The sequence below is a fragment of the Hyperolius riggenbachi genome, chromosome 3, assembly GCF_040937935.1.
Source record: "Hyperolius riggenbachi isolate aHypRig1 chromosome 3, aHypRig1.pri, whole genome shotgun sequence".
NCBI lineage: Eukaryota > Metazoa > Chordata > Amphibia > Anura > Hyperoliidae > Hyperolius > Hyperolius riggenbachi.
The window spans coordinates 430283867-430299619 of record NC_090648.1 but is presented as its reverse complement, the minus strand read 5'-3'; the positions used below and the strand labels follow the sequence as shown (position 1 = coordinate 430299619).

The 15753-nt window shown below is 46.3% G+C and overlaps 1 protein-coding gene across 1 annotated transcript in view; it reads right to left on the bottom strand.

The window, feature by feature from the left end:
• Positions 1-13187: 13187 nt before the first annotated feature.
• Positions 13188-15753, bottom strand: part of OVCH1 (ovochymase 1) — a 237084-nt gene continuing 234518 nt past the window's right edge. Inside the window, exons 27-28 of the mRNA XM_068273718.1 lie at positions 15566-15699; positions 13188-13376 (exon numbers count right to left, since the gene is read on the bottom strand). Coding sequence (XP_068129819.1) covers positions 13218-13376; positions 15566-15699 — 293 coding nt within the window. The 3' untranslated portion in view covers positions 13188-13217. The remainder of the gene's footprint in view (positions 13377-15565; positions 15700-15753) is intronic.

Here is a 15753-nt window from a genome sequence, read left to right as displayed (position 1 = left end):
ATACATTAGGGACTTGTGGACTTGAATCTGGAAGTCAAGAAAGGTCATCTGTTGGCTTGTTGGTGTTGTGGCTGTTTTTAGATAGACCACAAATGCATTGTGCATGGTCATCTGCAACAAGAAGAATGTTATTTTTTTGTACCATGCTTTCCTTCTTCTTCTTAATAAATAAGGCGCCAAGACTTGGTCTGATAAGTCCACTGCTCCCATATTTTTATTGTAGGCGACTATGGCCTCTGGCTTTGTACGCTGTTCCGTTCTGGATGTGGCAAGAACTGTGGCCTCAGTGTGGATGGTAGATAGCATCATCACCTCCCGCTTGTCGTGGAACTTTATTGCCAGGAGCTCTTCAGATCTGAGTGCGTAAGACTCTCCTCTGCATAGTTTTTTATTTACTACCTGTGGGGGGAGGCCTTTACGGTTTGCTCTCACCGTCCCACATGCGCCAGTCTGGACTGAGAAGAGGAACTTAAACAGTGGCACACTTGTATAAAAGTTGTCCAAGTAGACGTGGTAGCCTTGGTGGAGAAGTGGATTTAATAGGTCCACCACTATTTTGCCACTGGTGCTAATGTACTCAGGGCACCCAGCTGGCTGCAGAATGGAGTCTTTGCCTTCATAGATTTTAAAAGTGAAGGTATAGCCAGTGCCACTCTCGCATGCCCTATAAATTTTCACCCCACATCTTGCCCTCTTGCTTGGTATGTACTGTTTCATGGAAAGTCTCCCATGAAACGGTACCAGGGATTCGTCCACAGCAATTTCCCGGTGTGGGGTATATACATCCATGAACACTGCACTTAGGTGGGTCAACAGGGGTCTCAACTTAAACAGTCTGTCATGGGAAGGGTTGGTATGTTCCACATCTTGAGAGTTGTCATTCAGGTGGAAAAACTTTGACAACAGCTCAAAACGCTGCCTGGGCATTATTGCTGGATAGAGGGGTGCATTGTGATAAAGGTCCCTGGACAAGTACATTTTTATCTGGGGCTTTGGGTTGATGCTCATGCTGAGCGTGAGGCCTACATAGGCCTTCATTTCGGGCACGTTGGTGGGGTGCCATTTTCTGGTGATATAGTTAGTGGGGTGGTCAGCTAAAAATTGTAGAGCAAATAAATTAGTTTGCTCTACTAAATGCTCCCACATTGCCTCTGTCATAAAAAGCTGGAAAATGTCAATTGGTGCCTGATTGACAATGGGCACTGACACACCAGCGGTGGCTGTGAAGGGTGGGATGTTGGGCGCAGCATAATTAGGGGGTTCCCAGGTGCCATTTAACATATGAAGCGGTACCTCCTGCCTGCGAGGTACCTGTGGCTGCCTACCCTGTCTGCGCCTAGCTCCCCCTGGCGCACTGCTGCTAGCAGCAGCGGGGTTGCCCACGGAGCCCTCTGCTGGGTTGCCCACGGAGCCCTCTGCTGGGTTGCCCACGGAGCCCTCTGCTGGGTTGCCCACGGAGCCCGATGCTGGGTTGCCCACGGAGCCCCCTGCTGTGGACAGTCCTGATGGTCCCTCATCAGCGGACTCAGGACTTGGGTCCCTCCTCAAGCGGCGTGATGGCGGCCCTTCGGACTCTGAAGATTCAGATCCTGAACCAGAGCCGGACGGAGGGAGCCAATCACTACCTGACTCATCCTCGCTGCTGCTCTGCTGGAGGATGGCGGCTGCCTCCTCCACAGAATAGAGCCTCCTCGCCATTTAAAAAGGGATAGATAAAGATGAGAAATATAAAAAGATAGAAAGATTTTTTTTTTAAAGTGACAGTTTTTTTTTTTTTTGGGGGGGGGGGGGGGTGTGTAAAGGGGGGGTGGAGACAGTAGAGAAGAGGGGGGGGGGAGGAGAGTAGAGTATAGGTAGTAACAGATAGGAAGAAAAAGATCACAATAGATCAGTGATCAATAGATCAGTAGGTAATAAATGGCCAAGGAGAGGGAGAATCAGGGATTCTGGGCAGTATGGGGTTAAAAATTCAGGGATGGAGGGCAAATTTTATTAAAAGGAATTCCTACCAGCTTATCTGTCAGTCTGTCTCTCAGCTCCTGTCACCACAGAACAGTGATTGATCTGTGTGACAGGAGCTGAGAGACAGAGAGAGGGAAACCTGTTATTTACAAACATTATTAACCATTTACCGCCATCCTAACGTATTAAAACGTCATGCTTACCGCTATTAACAGCAACATGACGTTTTAATACGTCGCGCATTCCCGCCGCTGCTACCGCCGTGTGTCCGCCGCTACCGCCGCCATTACCGTCGGGATCCCGTGCTGGGCGATTGGGGAAGAGGACTGAACAGTCCTCTACCCAATCGCAGTGCCTGGAGTGAATGGACGTGACCGCGAACAGCGGCTACGTCCATTCACATAAACAGGAAATGTAACAGTTTAATAAAGTGTGTAAAAAAAAAAAAAAAAAAGTGAACACGTCCTATGAGTGTTCACCAGCGCCATCTTGTGGCCAAAAAGTATATTACACCAACAAATCACATACATTTTCAAGTATATACACATCATTAATAAAATTACACTTCCAACCCTCCCCCCCAAAAAAAACACTTGTAAAAAAAAAAAATCAGCTTAAAAAAAAATAATAAATAGTTGCCTTAGGGACTCAGCTTTTTTATTCTATATTTTATGGGGGAAAATTAATTTTAATTTATTACATAGGGGCTTGTAATTATGGCCAGAACAAACAGAAAAATAACCACTTATATTTCAAAATAATATACTGTCGCCATACATTGTGGTAGGGACATAATCTAAACGGTTTAATTATCGGGACCACTGGGCAAATAAAACGTGTTTGTTTTATCCACAGGAGAATGTTTAATTTTAAAACTATAAAGGCTGAACACTGAGAAATAATGATTTTTTTTCTTTTTTTTTCTGTTTTTCTCATTAAAATGCATTTAGAATAAAAAAATTCTTAGCAAAATGTACTATCCACAGAAAGCCTAATTGGTGGCGAAAAAAACGAGGTATAGATCATTTTCTTGTGATAAGTAGTAATAAAGTTATTAGGGAATAAAAGGGAGGAGCGCTGACAACTGAAAATTGCTCTGGTCCGTTAGGATAAAAACCCTTGGGGGTGAACTGGTTAAGAATTCACATTGTTACTGGATGTAACTATGTGAATTCTTTACTTCCTTTGCTCTGATTGGCTCAGAGGAGCGCTGGCTCCTCTTCACCAAACAGCACGGCTTGTAAGCCGTCGGGGACGAGCGCGCACCGCGCGCACCACGCGCGCGCACACGCGGAAGTGCGCCTGGACGCGGACTCTCGTCCAGATAGGCTTTAGCTGCCGCTGCCTGGACGAGCTTGCTCGTCCATTTAGGCTGAACCGGTTAATCTCTTACCCACCCTGTTTTAAAAGAACAGGCAAATGTTTGTGATTCATGGGGGCTGCCATCTTTGTCATGGGGGCAGCCATCTTTTTGGTTGAAAGGAGGTGACAGGGAGCATGAGACACAGTTCCAACTATCCTGTGTCCTGATTACCCCTTCCAGCTGCACACGCTAGGCTTCAAATGTAAAATTCAAAATGTTAAAAAAAAAATTGCACCAAAACAGCAGAACGAGAACAACAAAATCAGAAATCCCATCATGCTTTGCACAGCATCAGGGGGGAAAAGCCCAGGCAGTTTTCTTCTGTGCAGCTAAAAATGAGGCTTGTATAAGAGAAACAAAGTTCTGATGCTGTGAAACTGTTATACACCTAGCCTTTTCAGTGCTGTGGAGTCGATTTTTAGTCCGGAGGTTCACTTTAAGCAAGCTCATTTTTCTCTTGAATATATCAATGGTACATGCTAGGCTGGCTTCAGCATGTAGTGTTGGTGGTGGTATAGTGGTGAAGAGAGCTACCTACCAAGCACTCAGACCAGGGTTCAATTCCCAGCCAAGGTATGTAAGCTGGCTTTTGAAATGCTACAATTCCCTGGAATACAAGACCCTCCGCGAGGAGGGAAGGAATACACTGCCTGATGTAAAGCAGTGTAGGCCTGCAATTGAACATTCAATGAGATTTCTGACCTTAAAAAACACTGCTTTGTGTCAAATCCAGATTTTTTTCTGGGACTTTTGATGTGTATTTCACTCAACCATGTATTCCTCCAGGTATTTGACCCCTTGAAACAGTTTGCGAACCGAAAATCGGAGGTTCGCGACATCTCTAATAATAAATAGCAGCCTTTTTTCAGCTGCATGATGACAAATATAAATTATTTTACATTTATTGGAGGAACCCCTCCCTTCCTTTCATATTGCGGGACAGAATCTGGCAGACTAATGGAGGAGATAAAAAAAACAAAACATAGGCTGCTACTGATGTTGGCACAGGGGAGGTGATCTCAGCTTGTATGAGATTTCATATAGACGATGTCGACGCCCCTGTGACTACTAAGCTCAGAAGTAATGGCTGCCAACTGTATAACCCTAATTATGAAAAGAGAATAGTGAAAAGCATGCACTGAAATGCTCATAAGCTTGAAGGAGTGTCTATTTATCTTTGTATGTGTCAGAGGGGTGCAACTAAATATTTTGAATAAAAAAAAAATGTTTGGTTTGGGTCTGCTTTAAATAAATCACAAAGCTGTAAAAGATGCTAATATTGCGGGAGTGTAAATTTTGTGTCAGTTTTATTGAAAACCATGGCTGTGCAATGGTTCTACCAGCACGTAGAACTGCAGCAGTTTAAGGGCCCATTCACACTAAAGCATCGGCGATTTCGGCAAAACGTTCAAACGCTAGCGCTTTTTAAAGTGCTAGTGCAATAATACCCTATGAGCCCATTCTCACTTGGGCGACTTGCGTTAAAATCGCCGTCAATTAACGCAAATCACCAAACACAACCGTGTAGCCTGCACCATTTTCAGGCCATTTTCCAGCATTCGCGTTTAGTGCAATAGAAGTGCTAAACGCGATCACAAAACAATCGTGAAAGTGTGAATGGCGATTTTTTCGTGTTAATCGCCAAAAATCGCCTGAGCAAAAGCTAGCAAAAGCACTAGCGTTTTGCATTTTGCAAGTGTAAATGGGGCCTTACAGAAGTTGGAGACAGCAGCATTGCTAGAAATCATAAGCCGTGGCCCCTTCCCCACCCATAAAAGACAAAACAACAAAAACCGCACACAGTACCACCAATCCTGCAGAGAAATTGTAGCAGAAACTCTCCAAAATCTCACAAGTTCAATGGATGCAAGGATTGTGAAGCTGCTATCAAATAAGAGGACCGAAGTTAATATGCAATTTAGCCGGTAAAGATGTTTTTGATTGAAATAGCTTTTGATCCAAGAAATTATTGTTTTCAGTTCTTGACAACCAAAATGTTCTGAAACTCTAAAATGTATTGTTCCAAATTATTATGCACAACAAAGTGACACTGAAGTGAAAATAAACTTCTGAGATAATGAATTGTATGTGTCATGCAGATAATTAATAGAACATTAGCAGCAAAGAAAAAAGTCTCATATTTTTATTTTCAGTTATATAGCTTTTTTGTAACATTGCATCATTCTGTCACATTTAAAAACCACACTGTATTTTAAGCTGTGAAACAGAACAGAGCTAATGACCCTTTGGACTCTACTGCAGTTAAACTTTAGCACCAGCTGTCTCTGACTTTTTCTTGGCCTTTTACAGCTTCACACACCCAACAGACCAAGCTTGGATGATAATTGGGCGGAAAAATTGCACGTGTGTAAGAGCCTTTACCTCTTCCTGTACTGGAAAACATGCAACGTTTTTCTTTGCTACTAATGTTCTATTTTGTTATTTGCACTACATGTACAACTAATTTTCTCATAAGTTTATTTTCACTTCAAATTTGCTTTAGGGCTGGTTCAGACGGACGTTTGCAGAGCGTTTACTGCCAGCGTTCAGGGCTTGGCGTTAAACGCTCTCATTCAAGTGAATGGGAGCGTTTGTACCAAGCTTTTACGCGCGTTTGCACAAACGCGGCGTTCGGGTCCCGATTTTCACTGGCGTTCAAGGAGCCCCTGGAAGCTACATGTTGCTTCCAGGGGCGGTTAACCGCGACGGGTAATGTCCCCCTAGGGGAAGAAAAACGCGACCGCATCCGAACGCAATGTGAACGCTGCTGAAAGCCTGAACGCATCACGAACGCAACGCCAACGAACGCGACGCCTCCAAACGTCCGTCTGAACCAGCCCTAAGTTGTTTTATTTTTGAAAAACATCCCGTTATTTTTATGAGGCCTGGAACCCACTAAGAGTGCTTTTCTGAGCGCTTTGTGATTTGAAAAGCTCTTGCTAATGTAATGCTATGAGTGTTATCCCACTAGGGGGATGAGATTTTATAAAATCCCCCCCTAGCATTACATTAGCAAGAGCTTTTTCAAATTACTAGCACTTAAAGGGGAACTGAAGTAAGAGGTATACGGAGGCTGCCATATTTATTTCCTTTTAATCAATACCAGTTGCCTGGCAGCCCTGCTGGTCTATTTCTCTGCAGTAGTATCTGAATAACACCAGAAACAAGCATGCAGCTAGCCTTGTCAGATCTGACTTTAGATACTACTGCAGAGAAATAGACCAGCAGGGCTGCCAGGCAACTGGTATTGATTAAGGCTGGTTTCACAGTGGAATGTTAACCTCCGTGCCGGTCTAATTATTCTGGCAAGGAGGCAGCGCAGCACTTTTTAAAAAAAAAAATTTTTTTTTTTAAATCATGTAGCAAGCCCAGGGCTCGCTACATGATAGCTGCTGAGTGGCGGCATCCCCCCAGCCACTCCGATCGCCTCCGGACATGGACGTCAGGACGTCACAGGGAATCCCGATCCGCCCCTCAGCGCTGCCTGGCACTGATTGGCCAGGCTGCGCAGGGGTCTGGGGCGGCTCGGCGGGTTGCGGCGAATCGGCGGCGATCGCGTACTACACGCAGCTAGCAAAGTGCTAGCTGCGTGTAGGAAAAAAAAATTATGCAAATCAGCCCAGCGGGGCCTGAGAAATCCTCCTGCGCAGGTTACCCCGAGCTGAACTCGGGATAGCCGGCAAGGAGGTTAAAGTCCCACGTTACAGCAGCCAGTAACGCAGCCTAACTCACAGCACTGTAAAATCAATCGTGCTGTTCACAGTGCCCACGTTGCGTTACATAGTAACAGCACGTTTAACCACTTGCCGACCGCGCACTCATACCGCACGTTGGCAAAGTGGCAGCTGCAGGACCAGCGACGCAGTTCTGCGTCGCCGGCTGCAGGCTAATTAATCAGGAAGCAGCCGCTCGCGCGAGCGGCTGCTTCCTGTCAATTCACGGCGGGGGGCTCCGTGAATAGCCTGCGGGCCGCCGATCGCGGCTCGCAGGCTAAATGTAAACACAAGCGGAAATAATCCGCTTTGTTTACATTCGTACAACGCTGCTAACAGTAGCAGCGTTGTACCAGATCAGCGATCCCCGGCCAATCAACGGCCGGGGATCGCTGTCACATGACAGGCAGGAGCCTGTTAGAGGCTGCACAGGACAGATCCGTTCCCGTGCAGCCTCGGATCTCCGGGGAAGGGAGGGAGGAGAGGGAGGGGGGGGGGAATTTTGCCGCGGCGGGGGCTTTGAGGTGCCCCCCCCCCCCCCCACAACACCCAGGCAGGCAGGAGCGATCAGACCCCCCCAGCACATCATCCCCCTAGTGGGGAAAAAAGGGAGGCGATCTGGTCGCTCTGCCTGGTGTTTGATCTGTGCTGGGGGCTGCACAGCTCACCCAGCACAGCTCAGCTAAAACAGCGCTGGTCCTTAAGGGAGGGTAAAGGGTGGGTCCTCAAGTGGTTAAACAAAGTGCTGCATGCTGTACGTTATACTGGGCTAAGCAGCGTTAGACTGCTTGCACATGCTCAGTAATGTTGGAGGAGGCACCTCCTCCTCCTGCTCCTCCCACATGGCTAAATATTCACTGCACTGCAGAGACTCCTGGTAGGACTGTAGTGTAGTCCGGATCATGAACGAATCGTTCATTTGATCCGGATCTTTTTTGTGAGTCTAATCATCCGGATCATCACAATGAAAGATTCGGTTCACAGTGGATGTCTGTCTGGAAGAAACAGGAACATACAGAATGTACAGTGCAGGGAAAGTCCTGTCCTGCTAGTCATTTCACCCCCAGTCTGATTCCCTAGTAAAATGATTCGGTTCAAAGATCCAGATCTTTTCAATTATCCGATTCAAATGATCCAAATCCTTAAAAAGATCCGGACTTCCTATCACTAATCTGCTGCTTTGAGAGCTGCACAACTCAGCTCAATCTGACGTCCAACTTCAACACCACCATACGTTGTGTTAGGGGCACGTTATGCGACCATAACGTCCCCTAAAATGCAACGTCTTGGTGTGTAAGTAGCCTAAAAGGAAATAAATATGGCAGCCTCCGTATACCCCTTACTTAAGTTAAGTGCTTCTAGTGGGTTTCAGCCCTAAGGTTTGTTTAGTAAAATTCAAACTATAGTCTGCATTGAGTATTTATGAAAATCAGAAAGAAAAAAAAAAGAAGAAGACTATATATATATATATATATATATATATATATATATATATATATATATATATATATCACAATAATTTGTAAAAGTAGGGGTATAGTTAGCCAGGGTGCCCCCAGTGCAGGTCAGCAAAATGAATCCCCCTCACCTATTGTATAGGCAGCCCCATCAGTATGGGTAGCCACAGGGCCCCCAGTGCATGTGGAATCCCCCCTGTAGTATATGCAGCCTACTCATTATACACACATTAGCTTCCAGGATCAGTAACCAGAAGGACCCCCGTATAGGTGGCTAAAAGGTCCACAGTGCAGGTCGTCAGAAGTACCCCTGAAGTGCAGAGTAGGGGACATGCATAGATAACTTACCGTTGGGCTCCACTGTCTTGTGGGGAGGGATGAAGTGTGCCACTTAATAGAGGCAACTGGACCTGAACTCTTGCACATGACACAATGAAAATATATAGAAATGCACCGTATATATTTAGAGAGTTTAACTTGTCTAATTACCCTTGATCTGTGACTAAGCACAAGTTGTAATTTGATCCCTCAGCTGTATCAGCTGCCTGCCACGGCAGTGAGCTCATTGGTAGACACAGGATGTTAACAATATGTCTGCTTCTGTGAAAGCAGGAAGTAGACATGTTTTGCAGGATCTGTATTATCTGTAATACAGAAATGTTTTTTCTTTAAAGGTTATTATGATGTTGCTTATCTTTTACAGCAGGGAGGAAGTTCTGAGTTCAGGTCTGCTTTAGGCCTCGTTCACGCTCAGCGGCATAGCTATGGTTTTCAGTGCCTGGGGACAAAGACAATTTTTGTGCCCTCCCAACCTGGACAAAATGGGCATGGACACACATCAAAATGTGGGCGTGGCCATGGGTGGAGACAGAAGGACAAATGCTGTTTAGATAGCCACATGTGCCTCCTTCCCCATAGACAGATGTGCCCCCCTTTCTCCTGTTTATATAGACAGATGTGCCCACTTTTTTTTGCTGCTGTAACATTTCTGCACGCCTCTGCAGTAGAAGGAGAGAAGCTTCGGGCAGCCAGCAAGCTGCCTCTCACGAGCGTGGGGGCAGCGGCGTAGCAATCGCTATAGCAACCATAGCCTTGCTATGGGGCCCGCAGCAGCCCTACCTCACAGGGGGCCTGACTCCCTCAGCAGAGAGGACTTTTTTTTTCTCCCTCCCTCACCTCGGGGGCCCCCCTCCTCCTATTATGAGTGGCGCGGGAGAGCGGCATATACAGCAGGCTCCCGCGGGGTAATCAAACGCTAGAGGTCCAGCTGCCGCCGGGCTATGGTGTCTCCTCTGTATGCTGCTCGCAATAAACCAGGAAGCAGGGCCCCCGAGGTGAGGCAGGAAGGATGGGAGTCGGGCCCCTACCCCACTAAACTACCCATCTACCTACCCTCCCACCCGGCTACCCAACTGCCTACCTGCCCACCTGGCTACCCAACTGCCTACCCTCCCACCCGTCTAACTGCCCACCCGACTACCTAACTGCCTACCGTCCCACCCGACTACCTAATTGCCCACCAAGCTACCTAACTGACCACCCTCCCACCCGGCTACCTAACTGCCCACCTGGCTGCCTATCTGCCTGCCCTTCCACCTGTCTACCTATCTGCCTGCCCTCCCACCAGTCTACCTGTCTGCCTGCCTACCCTGCCACCCAGCTACCGAACTGCCCACCCGTCTACCTATCTGCCTACCCTCCCACCCGGCTACCTAACTGCCTACCCAGTGCAGTGCCTGCACCGCAAATAGCGTGCCAGCCTGCCCAACCACCCTCCCTCCAGGTAATTAATGTTAGCCCACTATAGACCTGGCTACATATACTGCATTTTGTGGGGAAATCTGCTGACAATCTGGTGGCATTTTGTGGGGAAATCTGCCGACAATCTGGTTGCATTTTGTGGGGAAATCTGCCGACAATCTGGTTGCATTTTTTGGGGAAATCTGCCACCAAACTGGTCCATTTTATTGGGAAATCTGCCCACAATCTGGTTGCAATTTGTGGGGAAATCTGCCCACAATCTGGTTGCATATTGTGTGGAAATCTGCTGACAATCTGGTTGCATTTTGTGGGGAAATCAGATTTCTCCACAAAATGTTTGGTTGGGAGGTCCATGGGGTTGGAAGGTCGTGGGGGGGGGGGGGGCATAATTTATTTTTGCTAAGGGGCCCAGTCATTTCTAGTTACGCCCTTGCATGGGGGTGCAATGGCTGTGCTGAGCGCCCTCACCGTGCTGCGCCCGGGGACATATGTCCCCCTGGCCCACCTATAGCTACGCCTCTGTTCACACTAATGTGCTTCTGTACGCTTTTTATCAGAACATCAATGTTACAGATGGATACAAGTTGCTGAAAAGCGGACAGAAGCGCATTAGTGTGAACCCGAGGTGGGATCATAGATAACAACCCCCCCCCCCCCCCCCCCAAAAAAAAAAAAACCCCAAGGTTACCTGATCCTGGGGGCGGAGTGGATCAGGTAGCCGCAAAAACCACAGCTCCTGTGGGCCGCAATGGCCCACATTCACTTTTGTGACCTCTGGGCACGACGCTGGAATGAGTCTGTGTCTCGTTCACTGCGTGCAGGAAGGCGGGTAGCACCAGGGGGAGTGGTTCTTTGTGGATTTTTCATATTCTCTCCCTGTTGAGGGGTTTCTCTCAGCATTCCAAAATTAAACTGGAAAGTTAGCGGATTTTTCCCAGAGTGGGATGTAGACCATGGTAGGGATAATATACTGCATGTTGACCATGGCAGGGATTAAATCCTAAACACCACTGACAAAGCTTTGAGACACCCTGTTAAGCATTGCAGTACATTTTAGCAGCATTATAGAATTGCATAATAATAGATCCCACCCCTCTTAGCTTAAGGCTGGTTTCACAGTAAGACGTTACAGGCGCACGTTATTGCAGCCTGTAACGCAGCCCAACTCACAGCAATGTAAAAGCAATGGGCTGTTCACAGTGCCCACGTTGCGTTACATTGTAATGCTGCACGTTCTGTGAAAGTGCAGCATACTGTGCGTTATCCGCGTTAGACTGATTGCCCATATGCAGTAATTAGCCACATAGCTAATTAACATTCACTACACTGCTGATGTGCAGCGTTTTCTTCCTGGAGTGGCCGCTTTGTGCGCTGATTGGCTGGCGGGACCACGTGATGCGGAGTGGGACACTCCGCATCACGTGGTCCCGCCAGCCAATCAGCGCCACGGAGACACAGTGCGCACAAAGAGCTGCATAACGCAGCTCACTCTGGCGTCCTCCTTGAACACCACCAGGCGTTGCGTTAGGGGCACGTTATGCTACCATAACGTCCCCTAAAACGCAACGTCTTGGTGTGAAAGAGGCCTTAAGGAAACCTAAACTGAGGGATATGGTTATTTCCTTTTAAACAATACCAGTTGCCTGGCAGTCCTACTGAACTCTTTGGCTATAATAGTGGCTGAGTTACACAGCTGAAACATGCATGCAGCTAATCCAGTCTGACTTCAGTGCAGTTTTTAGGCCACAGAGCTCTCAGGATGGGGGTGTAAAAACATCCCTCCCATAGATTCTGGCACACTGTTGCAATGTGGTAGCCAGAGCTACCAGAGGATCCCCCTGCATTAGGTAGCCCCCCGCGCCCCAGCCATAACTAGTGAATTATGTAATCCAATAAGGAAGGGAGTATAGCTGTGGAGAACAAGCACACGCTGTAGCACCTGGGATCCACTATACCTGGAGGATTTGCAGCAATCAAAAAGCCATGCTCAGTGTATAGACAACTGAAAAAGTCTCATCCAAAAGGAAATACCACCATACAATCATATGCAGTCCAGTGTTTCTTCAGCTAGCAAACAGCAGTCCCTATCCAGTGCTCGGACAAGGTACAGCAAAACACCAGCCGTTTTGCATTCATCCGGTGCCTCCTTTAATATCACCCAGTATCACCTGCCCACAAAGCAACAGGACTTAGTGATCCCCATTCAGATATCAAAGACAAGGTGTGACAGATCACTAACTAAAAATTAGAGGGATATTGGGCTCCAATTGCCATGATGACCCTGGATTTTTTCTTTTTGGGCTACTAAGTCAGTCAGGGACTATAGATGGCACAACTTCACTGAGATAGATATACATGCACATATATATATATCTATATATATACATACACAAACATCTTTAGCCAGGTACTCCACCCAGCTAGTTTTGTTGAGCACCCGGCTCTCATCGGTTCACCTCCTATGCTATAAGTAGAGTTGCGCACAGAAGCACCGGCCCTGCATTCTCTCATCTAGCCCCACCCGGCTACTTTTTCATTCCACCAAGCTACTATTTCATACCACCCGGCTGGAAAAAAATTCTGGAAAGAACACGGAATCGCACGCACGCACGCACGCACGCACGCACGCACGCACACACACACACACACACACACACACACACACACACGACATCCTGCCTTTATTTAAAATGTGACTGTGCACTGCATGCTACTGCAATCACACAGCTGGTGAGTGTGCACTGCATGCTACTGCAATCACACAGCTGGTGAGTGTGCACTGCATGCTACTGCAATCACACAGCTGGTAATTCAACAATCTGCACTATGGGTGATAGCTGATGACACATGTTTACAGCTCTCGTCTGCTTAATATCAGACACGGTTTAATAAGAGATCCTGCGGAACTGGACAGGCTTATGTCCTCAATGATTCCTTTAGTACGTCAAGTCATAGATTTTATTATATTCCTATGTGTTGGGCTATCCAGTCTCTGAAGTCAGATACGGAGGTGTAAACAGCTGGAGTTTTGGGTTCACAAGTATTAGACCCCCAGCTGACGATTCCCACCAGGTTGTACTTGTCATCCATTTTACAGATCAGAGGACCTCCAGAATCAGCCTGAAAAACAAGAAAATGGCACAATGATAGGTGAATTCAATGATGCTATAGATAATGCCCTAAGCAATTTGCATGTAACCCAGCCTGCCAAGCTCGCCAAGACCCCATTTAGACAAGAATGTGTTTTTGCAGTGTGAAGGTGGCCATACGCTGATAGATAGCCACCAGATCAATCATCAGATAGATCCCTCTCTGACTGAATCTGCTCAGAGAGGGATCTATTACCTGCTCACACATTGTACACAGATTTACAATAGATGTCAGGATAAAATCTTATTAAAAATCTGTGTACAGCCACCTTCCCAAAGGTCTCCCCATCTAATGTGCTGTCATCTGAGCCAACTCTCACCTATCGCTGGCGTACCTCAGTTTCTTTGATAGTTGTTCTTTAAGTAATCAATTAATTGATTACTTAGCGTTATAACAGCATCATGTAGGGGCCAAAAACATGTTTAGTATAACAGACGTTTTATTATATCTGGGTTTACTATACCAGGCATTGCTTCCATACATTTATAATGGTGATTAGCCAGGACCTGGAGAGGTAGTTTATTATACTGGAATGTTTACTATACCCAAGTTTATTATAACGAGATTATACTCTATTAGTATTATCCATTAACTGGCTTTTCCAATTCTAACCCTATTTTCATTAATGCGCTAATGTAATCTACCATCGCCAGAACGTCTCTCTTTGTTTATACCAGTCGCTTGGGTTTTATTCCTGATAAAACCAATACATTTCTTGATGAAGATAAAAATAGCAGGGTCCATATCAGGGGTCAGGAAGCTTTTTGGCAGAGAGCCATAAAACGCCACATATTTTAAAATGTAATTCCGTGAGAGCCATACAATATGTTTCAAACTGGGACAGTAGGGCTCACGTCCCTGTTGCCATGGTGATGTGCACACAGTTGATCCGCCAGGCAGCAGAAGTGTCAGACACATCTTCAGTTTCTCTTGGGTATCAGCAACATTAGCCATTTCCCCGAAAGCCATACAGGAGAAATACAGAGTAATGGCTTGTACAAATAGCTAGCTAACTTGGGGGTTGATTCACTTTCTAGGACAAGATCCCTGCACTTTGATGGGCCCAATTGGCTGCCTGTCAAATGACAGGCAGCCTATTGGTCCAATCAAAGTGCGAGGATCTCGTTCTACAAAGTCACTGGCCCCGACAAGGTCCAGAGTGGGACAATTGAAGCAGCTTTTCATTTTGGCGTATTGCGAGTAAATTAGTAGTGCATGCTACAGAAGTAGCGTGCACTACTTTGAAAATGTTACTTGCACTTCCACACTAAGCTGCGCTACTTGAACAGTGTAGTTTAGTGAATTAACTCCTACTGATTTGTCTGTGAACCAGATGTAGCCATCAAAAGAGCCACATCTGGCTCCCGAGCCATAGGTTCCTTACCCCTGGTCTATATTGTGATGTATTTTTAAGCTCTTAACTCTTCCTGCTTATGGCTATGTACAGTACAAGCGATTCTAGACTGGATAGGCATGATTTTCTAAACCGCACATGTCCAATAACAGAACGAACACATTTGCACTGTGCATATTCACAAACCGTGCATGCTCCATAAATAGAATCTCTTATGTACATCTTTTCTTCATGCTCGAGCGGTTTCTTTGACTGGGCATGTGCGGTTTGTGAACTTGCCCATGCGTAAGCACCCCAATTTAGAAATGCCCTGCTAACTTAACCGGCCACCAGGGCAATGGAGAAAGCGATAAGAGCCCATATAAAAACTAAAACAAACATTTTGGTAAGTAGGAAAAAAAAAAAGTTTGCTTTATATACACAGACGTCAGAAAACACATGGTGGCAGATACCTGTATGCATGGCTAGGAAGGATAGGCTAAGACCACCCAGTGACAGTCCTGTCAGCTGACTGCTGTCCAGAGTACTGAAAATCTCTGTGCAGGTTGAAGCTGAGATGGGAATCATCACACCAGTTTTTTTTTCCCAGTAAGCCCTTTTGTGATTTATCATGTGCATTCACAACATAAATATTCTGAAACTTTGCTACCCTAGCCTAGCCCTATCATAGATCAGGACCTACTTCTTGAATAAGTGGCCAATCAATTATCTGCTATCTGGTTTCTTCAGTGATTACATTAAAGTTATAAAAAGTCATCTAACATCACTGATCCAGAGCTTGAGTGTGGGAAAGCAAATCTCTTACCATACAAGAGGAGGCCCCAGCTGCTCCTGCACACAGGTTCCCCTCACTTATGTCCTGTCCCCAGAATTTCTGGCATTCCTCTTTAGACATCACAGGCATCTTGGCTTGCTGGAGTACCTTGGGAAACGCAAAACCTAGGTAGACACAGGCACATATGTTTATTCATAATGCATCATACTAACAGGAGC